General features: G+C 38.7%; 1 protein-coding gene across 1 annotated transcript in view; it reads left to right on the top strand.

Moving 5' to 3' along the window:
* The window catches only part of NKAIN2 (Na+/K+ transporting ATPase interacting 2), a 309,716-nt gene that overhangs the window by 278,295 nt on the left and 22,086 nt on the right, over window positions 1-9,335 (top strand). Inside the window, exon 4 of the mRNA XM_009325643.1 lies at window positions 7,927-7,987. Within this exon, the coding sequence (XP_009323918.1) occupies window positions 7,927-7,987 (61 nt within the window). The remainder of the gene's footprint in view (window positions 1-7,926; window positions 7,988-9,335) is intronic.

The raw sequence follows: 9,335 nt of genomic DNA, 5'->3' as shown, positions 1-9,335 counted from the left end.
AAGAGTCAGTTGTCAATGGAAAGTCTCTCTCACCTCTGATGAAATGTTCTGGCTCTTGCCATTTATGTGACAGCATTGCTCTAATTTAATCTAACATGTAATGGTGGAGAAGAGCAAATTACCTGCACTTCCTTTCTGAACTTTTACTCTACACAGTTTTCATGGCTGGCCACAATCCTGAGAAACTGGCAGACACAGCAACATCTTACTTCCTTTCTCATCCTCTACTTACTTTCGTCTGAATGCTTCTGTTTCCTGGATCTGAGGGCCCAGTGTTCACACTCACATCATCGAGGTTCACTTGCCATATGGGTGCCTCAACATGGAGGGATGGGTTTTCACTGAACAGAAGCAATCATATGTGTTTGTTTATCAGGAATTCAGAGTTTTCTTGTACCATCAAAATATTTCCCCCTCTGCAATCTGCACAAACTTCAAATATCCTTTTTTTTTTTTTCCTACTGCCCCTCAAAAGAGTGAGTAGCATTGATAATCAACTGTTTCATCTAATGCAGTTTAATTTAAAATGCTAGGCATTCATTTGGTGGGCTGTGAGCAGTCTGTGGCTTTGTTAGATCTGCAGCATAAAGAACCAATTTTTCTTATCCTAATCCTATGGCTGTCTGGAAAAGGTGACACACAGTTAGACATAATGATAAGAAAAGCTACTGCTGCCAAAGGCAGTCGGATACTAAAGCCAGATGATTAAACCATTCCAAAGCATTCCCAGAAGACAAGAGGGGAAAAAGGTCCAAAGTTTTTTTCCTTAAAAGTTTTCTTGCTATAAAACCTTCAGAGCAAAGCCCACATACAGACACATAAACACTTTTGCTTTAATAATCCATTCCTATTATTAACAGAATGACCAGGGTGATACGTATTTTAAAGCCTTTTACTTTAGGGTTTTTTGTTTCAACTTCATTCTTCGTTTTGTTGTTTTGCTGTTGCTGAGTGGATAGAGGCAGCTGGCCTTGTTTTAAAAATAAATGGGATGATTTTTCCCAATCTACACAGCTCTAATGGCTAAATCCCTTTGACGTGAACAGCAGTCACTGCACACTGTTGACCCCTGTACAATCAGAGCTCTGTTCTAACAGTGACAAGTTGGATTTCAGAGCTACGCTGTGAGAGGAAACAGAGCAATAGACTTTTCAATTTTCAGGACTTCCCATAGCCTCAGTTTGGATGGAATTAATGAAAATATGTAACCAAATACATCCTTTAACCCTAATCAAGTGAGAAAAGGTAAAGTAGAGACAATTCCACAAAAGCAGAAAAGAGAAAACTAAAAGTTCTCTATTTTTAACAGGGTTTTTTGCAGCACTAATGCCTTCAGCCTGCACTGAGCAACGCGCACTTGAGCTGCACCCAGTACCTGCTGAATGCAGCTGCTGGAGAATTTGCTCCTGGTTTGCCAGTCCTATCATTGCTCTAAACTGTGATCTGGGGATTAACACAGGTCAGCCTGCTGTGGCCTCTCCTCTTCCCCTTGAGACATGCCTGCTTCAGCTTCCTGAGGGAATCCAGCAGAGTCCCAGCTGGGGCATTTCACCTGTGGGAGCAGGAACGTAAAGTTCAACACTGAGCCTGAATCTACAAGATGCTCCGCAGTTCAGTTAACACAGAGGTTGGCAAGAAGCGATCCCTAGTTCCATCTCGTATAAGCTGGTAGCCCCTATATTTTGGGTTGTCTTTGATGTCTGAAGCAGGAAAAAGGACATCCTTTTCTTTATCTGTGAGATAAAATCATGGAAAAGCACCAAATATCATGTGGTTATCAAAAACATAAATCACACTGAAATACCTAGGAAGAGGGAAGATTTGTAGAAAGTTTTAGGTCAGATTTGCAGAAAAGTCTCACTAAACTTTCAGGAAATTTGGGTCAAGCTGAGTGTCTGTAGTACAGCTTCAAAACAGGTGAGTATCTCTTGCTTTCTAATGTTGTTAAAGGTTTGCACAGCTCTTATCTGACAAGCCATAGTGCTGTGATTTTCAGTGCCCCTGTGGTCTCTTCAATGCATCAGGTGAAAAAGCCTGCCAGGGAAGACGCTAAGGGAACAGCTGCCCTGAACAAGTTCTCAAGTGCCCAGCAGCATTTCAAATGAAAGCATTCTAGCTGGTCTTCACGGTGATCTTCAAATGCTTATACAAAAAGGAAATCTCCAGAAAATTGAGTAGTCCACTGAGAAATAAAGATTTTATGCTAAGCACCTTCTAGACAGCTGATATAAAAAAGATTATGATGCACTAGTTGAAATAAATGCATTTTTTATCGCACTTCTATTTTCCAATGTGTTTAGATTTATCTGTACTTATGATTCATGTTTTTACTGTGCCTGCTGAAAAAAAAATCATAAACGTCTAGGGCAGCTTTCAGCTTAAGAAAAGAAAGAAAAAGAATTTGACAACTACATAGGCTGAGAAATTATGTTTTTGTTTTGGTTTGATTTTAAATTTCATGGTTGTCCATTAGATATTATTGTGGACATGGTAATTTAACAATTGGCTGTTTTAATAATTTTTTTTATTGCACAGAATAAAGCTACTTGGCCATACTAATGAATTATTCTTTTCAGACAACACACAGATAGTTAATTCTGTAGAAAAATGACCGCAAGGCCACACAGTCTACATTCCCTATCAGGAATCTGGTCTGATATCAATAGTTTTCCAACGCTCCTTTTATGATGAAAGATAGTTAAACTTGGAGGAATGACAGAGCTCTCATAATGGTAAATGTAAGCACAAATAAAAGCGTACCTCAACAGAGTAGTTTCGATGGAACATAGCTTTAGTTTTATATTAAACTCTAGCAATGATAGTCACTCACTGATGCTGCACTGCTGCAGGCAGTGAAATCATGCTTGAAAGGGTTTTTGCAGGGGGCAGCTTTAGAACGCCCATGACACTGACTTAGTTCTACAGATGTTGAGAGAAAGGTCTCTGACTCACCTTTTCTGCTAAATAATGAGTATGATTTTTCTGAGAATCAATACACTGGAAGCTTTCTAGATAGTAATTCTCCAGTTCTTCAGTTGCTCATAATGTACACATATATATGCACAGCCTCCAAAAATCCATTTTAAAGAAACACCATTCCTTAAACACACAGCATTACAAAGGCTTTATAAGTGCAGCCCCTGTAAGCTTAAGAAATATGATTAAATTGCACATGGGTAGACATGTAACATCACAGCTTTGCCATATAAAGTTCCTAGGGCCAAAATTAACCTCCATGTAATTCTGTATTATTATTGCTTGAACTAGCCCTTTTTTTTTTGCTGAGATCTTAAAACCGCAGTGTTTGTAGAATCTTGCAAAAACTTAGTAATGAAAAATAAACACACAAGCCTCAGCATTAGCTGTCTCAGAAGATACTTTAACATCTTCCCATAGGAAAACACAATGGTTTTGTGTGTTTTTAAGTTTGAAGTCCATTTCTCCTGACAAAGACCAGTTATAGACTAAAACATGCTCATTCAGTGAAGCCAAGACCATGGGCTATTTCAATAACCCTTAACTCATTCATCTTCATCTTGAGCCTTCTCTTCATCACCTTATGCCATTCAGATCTTACCCACTTTTAGTTTTTGTTTCTTCCTTGCTGTCATTCCTTTGTTTCAGGTGTTTGGCATAATAAAGATAACACCTAATAATTATCTATATAGATATTGTTTTAAAAGAGGAAAAGGTGGGGGCCTTGACCAGGAATGATGGGTTTTCCTATAATAGCTTTTTTCCCAAATCTGGTGTTATTTGCAGTGTATGAAAACATTCATCTCCATAAAAGAAATAAGAAAAAATAACAAGACAGGATTTTGATCAATACTGATTCTGATTAAGCTTGATCACAGCACTTGACATTTTGAGCAAGTCTGGAAGTACACTCACAGAAAACTCAGGGTCTAAGAGTCTCTAGCAATGTAACAGGACACTGCTGACTTGGGTAGGGAATATTCTGTCAACTTTTTTGTTTGCCTTATATGGCTATAAGGCAATAAGACACATTAACTTAATTCTGTAATTAATCGCATTGCCAAACCTTCAGTAGTGCTGTTACATTGCTGATTTATTTTAGGCTTTTGCTTGTCTTCATTTTTAACTTGGCAGAAGGAATGATGGTTTTATCGAGGTGTTTATAGATAAAAAAAAAACCCTAAAAAAAATTAAAAAGTGTTTGAGATCATTGTGTATGAAAATGGTCATGAGATGTCATCAAAGTAACACCCAGGGAGCTGGTGCGGGGATGGGCAATGTGTCACTTTTAGAAAGAGCATTGTTCATTTATACTCTCATATGGACATATGAGGGAAAGTTGTAAAGAGCAGATTTTTTCAAGCTGCAGAAAATGAGGTTCATAAAAACATGCATTCACTAATCGCTATATGTATAAATGAGCAGGAGTGTTGTTAATGGTTCCTTCTCCTCTGGAGGCCCGTACTACAGCATTAAAATGTGAATAGGACAGATGTAGACTCCTAATGTGGATGGGTCTGGGATCCAGATCCGATCTTCTGTTCATTGCACCTATTTCTTTTTATCGCTACATGTTTTATAAAAGAAAGCTCAGTTAATTAAAAAAAAAAAAAAATGCAAAGAAACAAGAGTTTCCAGGCTAGCTTTCCTCGTTTTAAACTGATTTTCAGAGACAGTCAGGCTCCTTCTCTTCTTTATCTCTGAGGACTCATTCCCTTCTTTCTCACATAAGACAAAAATCTTTCTGAGATACTGAAAAAGGAAGACTCCGCTCTGTGTAATTCTCATACTGCACTCAGCACTGCTGTGTTTGATGGCATCCCAGGAATATATTAAGCGATGTGACTAACCTCTATCATTTGGGTTTGGTTTTTTTTTCTCTCTTCTTCTTCTCCAGGGGGAGAAGTGTGTTCAGTGGAGTGTTTTGTTTGGAATTTATTTTACTTATTTTGTGCTGTACATAGGCACATTGCGGTGTGTTTTTCTTAGAGAAACAAGGTCAAAGAAATGCATCTTGCACTATAACAAAGGTGGTAAATTTTGTGAGAGCCCTTCATCCGTGTGGGAATTCATTAACTAACATTGATTAGCTGACTGGTCCCCAAGTGTCATAACCAGGACACCAAGAAAGCTCTGCTACATGCGAAGGTAAGCTGCACCCTTCCTACAGGAAGTCTGAGTCCACCAGGGAGGAAATATGTTCCTGGTCTCCAGCCCAGAGGTCTCTGTAGTCACCATGGGCTCAGGCCACTGAGCGTCCTCAAAGTAAACACTGCCACACTCAGCTCTGAGTGTGTGCCCTCTGCTGCTGATGCAATTAGAACATAAATCTTGAATGGCTATCACTGGATCAGAACTGATAAATTGCTTGGTTAAAAAAGAGAAAAATGCAAAAAACAAATGTGATGCTCAAATTAAAACAAACTTACTCTGTGTACCAAGCAAAGGGTTGGATACATGTGGGAGAAGGGAGGTTTACTTTATAAACTCTGATTATCTCATGGGAAACAAACTTCCATTTGTATTTAGAACAGAACAATTTCTAGCTTTAAGGCACTCTTTTAATCAGCAAGCTCATCTGATGAAATGCTGGAGGATTTACTTATATATCAAAGGAGTTCCCTAGATATTTAAGGGATGTAACTGAATACAATTAAACGATCAGTTGTAAGCACAGTTTGTGATACGGTTTGTTTGCTGTGCTTTGTGAGAGAAGTTTAGTTAATAACATGTGAAGTTGTGGTGTTTTAGCAGATAGTAAAGTATTGAACTGTATTACAAGAAAAGCTTTACCATTGTGGTCGCCTACTAGAGATGCAACTATTCAGCTGTCTTGGATCTGATGGTCTGTAAAAAGAGAAGAGAGAAACTATTAAGCCAAGGTTCACATCCAAGAATGGAATCATTTATGAACAACCTTTCTGGGCCTAATTCGTTGCTGAATAAAACCTCATCTAATGTCATTGAAGTCAATGGCATTATGCAGGGCATAAGTCAGTGGAGCAAATTAGCCCTCTGTCTTGAAGCCAAGAAACCAAAGGGAAGAGTGATCCAATAAAAGAGAGATGAAATGCTGATACTAGCTGAATGCCACTGTTCTTGGTACAGTGCGTTCTTTGTGTCCAGTGGTGAATATTTCATCCTTCCCAGGTGTAAAATCTTCCCAGCCACACTATAACACAGATTTATAATAAATGACAAAATTAATGATTTAGTTCTGTTGTAATGCAGCTTCTGGCCTCCCAACAGGAATCTACGCTGACTGCAGTGTTATCTCCAAATCAAGTCTTGATCTCTTCAGAAAAGTCTCAGGGCTGGCCTTTTTTTTTTTCCGTTAACCATCTCTCACCCATACAGGTGTTAGAAGCTAGCATTCATAGGTATGGGGAACTTTCTACATAGAAAACTGAGAGAAACACCAGGAATATCTGTGTAAGAGCTGGAATAAATTAGGCACGGTCACTGTCTCCAGTGTGAAGGCACTAGGAAAGGGAATGGATTTATTTTCATTCCATGTATACAGGTAACATTAAGGGCTCTAAGAATCCACAATATTGCAGTGATCGTAGGTGTGCCTTGGATTAATGAAAAAAAAATCCATTTGCACTAACGAGCATTCAGAACAATACATCGTCTTCTCTCAGATTTCACCCTTTTTACTGTCTGACCCGCTGATTACTTTGTCTGAAATTAAGATCATCATCTCCCTCAGCCAGAGATCATGGGTTTTGCACCACACACACACAGAGCTCAGTCCTGGCTGGAGCCTTTAGGCATTTTCATTATCCGTATAAAGAACTAATTCCCAAAGTCTACAGCTGGGTTTGCAGCTCATGAAAAGATCTCTGTGAGGTGACCTGTACAGAATAACACATTTTGACAGCATGGCTCACTTTTCACTACAAAGAGATCAAACAACCTGAATTCTTTTGACGTCCTACCATGCAAACTTCAGTGATGAGCTAAAGGATGAAAACCGCTGGCAATCAGTAGAGAAAACTCTCCAGACCTACATGTAAGGGAAGCTGTGTAAAGCATGCAACACGTGGCACATGCTGCTGCTCCAGCATTTGTCCTGTTGCTTCTGGTGATGCAAATTCTCAGCGATGAGAGAACTTGGTGGAAGGACTAGCAGAGGACTCACATGATACTTGACCCGTGGCATGTGCGATATTGGCCATTTATTCCCTTTTTTTATTTTTTTCAGGTGATAGTGTAAGATAAGCAATCTGCCATGGTACTCGAGACCACTCCAGATTTTCATTTTCTTTAAATCCTGTTGCTTCTCTTTACCATTCACTTCTGGGCATGCTCTGAGGAGGGGAATGAAGGGAACAAGATTTTTGCCAGCTGCAGCATGAGACACTGATGTAAACACATCCAGACCTATCCAAAGTGCTAGATATGTCTTGAGGCTTGGGGGCTATTGCAGATAGGGGAATAAGTCCCACTAATCTGAAGCCCTAATTTCAAGTGATAAAATATCACTATAAAGCCAGTTTACAAGTGCTGGCAAGGTTCTGCTAAAAAGCAGAGTTCTGCTAGAGGGTTGGGTTTTGTTGGATAACAAATCTGATTTTGACAGAAATATTTACATTTTCAGTGGCTAAGCATCCATCCATCCAATCACCTATTTGGTTTTCGGGTCTTCAATAATTAAAAAGAAGCCAATTCTGTAATGGAAAAAAAATTATCTATTTTTGGAGGTTTTAATGAAGGGCGTGTTTTTCAAGAAAAATGTAAAATTTTCCTGACTATTTCCAAAAGAATCACATAGAATAAGGAAGTGCACTTATTAAAATTACCGAACTGTTGTAAAGAATTATCATTACCTCATCAAACAGTCTGGTGAATTTTGTTATTGCTGTTTCTGTTGTTGCTTTTCTAAAATCAACTTTTGTTTTTTTATTGCATTTGCTTTACATCTAACACTATTACATTTTGTTTCAGCTGGCGGGCTTCATCTATGCCTGTTATGTTGTGAAATGTATTACTGAAGAAGAGGACAGCTGTAAGTACTAAAGCTTTATTACATACAAAATGAATTCTTTTTTTTTAAATCACCCCTCCACTATGCTGGCTCTTGCTGACTTCAACCTAAATGCCTTATTATACTGTAGCCAGAACATGCTTTCTGTCCATCCTTCTTGATCTAAAATTTGCAAATGCCTGAAAGACAAAGCAGTCATGAAATGCAGCTTAAAAAATACATACTTTTTTCTTCTGAAAAGATCATTGCAATTTTTTTTCCTCACAGCTTAGCTTAAGACAAAAAATAAAAAAAAGCAATCCCAACTGGGAAACACAAGCTTTTTTTGGTTTGGTTTGTTTGGTTTTTTTTTATTCCAGGTTGTTATTAACTATCTTCACAGTAATTGATTACCACTGAGGGTATAGCTCTTCTATGTTGACTTCTGTGTTGGCTTGTAGAAGCAATTCTGGCAAAAAAATATCTTTAGATCATTGCAGGACCTTCATTTATGAGAGGTGAAACTGTGGAGCTCCTCTTTGTTCCTGCTGCTCCCAGGGTACAATTACAAGGAGCGAAATGATTTCATATAGATGTATGTGTTTCTTCTGCTTATTTATATCAATAGAAGCCTGTTGAGCAGAATTTGCTCTTATTACATGCTATGGAGTCAAGCCATTTCATTTTTTCTCTACTCTAACCTTGATTTTTTTTTAAAAGGCCACTGCAGCATTTCAGTACATCTTGGGATTCATACTAAAGCACTTTCAAAACAAGTATCAGAACTGCATGTAACTTTGATAAAATATACATGAATCCTAGAGAGAGCTCTGCAACAGGAAGCTAAAGGGTTTTTATTTGATTGAGGGCACTGCTTAGGCTGATGGGGGCTCCTTTGTGTGTTCTCCTGCGTAGGAAATAGCTGCAACCCTATAATCTATTGGCAATACAGTGACACTGTGAGCCGTCAAGGGGAGATTTAGTGCCGAAATCAAACCACACTTTGGACGTCTTTCCAACTATGCTCTTTTCAGTTGTCTTTGTGTTTCTGTGGAGGCGAGGAAGGTGTGAGAGTAAAAAGAGTTTGGGACAGGCATGTGGAGCAGGGGTGTGTCACAAATAGGTCTTGTCTTTTTAGGGAAGGACCCAGTCATATGTACTTTCTCTTGCTTTCCCATTAAGTGCATTCACTATCCACAGAGCTGGAGGAGAGTGATTCCTTATCCCCCCAAATGAAATCCCATTTGAAACTCCTCTGCCCTCTTCTAAGGGCTTAAATCTTTTTTTCACTCTTCTGTAATGCTTTAGAGCACAATATAAGTAAAAAGCAAGGAAGGGACTTGTGACTTGGCTCACCAAACTAGTGCAGAAGTCGGAGCACGTTTGAGAG

This window comes from Pygoscelis adeliae, unplaced genomic scaffold, assembly GCF_000699105.1.
Source record: "Pygoscelis adeliae isolate BGI_AS28 unplaced genomic scaffold, ASM69910v1 Scaffold54, whole genome shotgun sequence".
NCBI lineage: Eukaryota > Metazoa > Chordata > Aves > Sphenisciformes > Spheniscidae > Pygoscelis > Pygoscelis adeliae.
The sequence above is the reverse complement of the archived record's forward strand: the minus strand, read 5'-3'. Positions and strand labels throughout refer to the sequence as shown.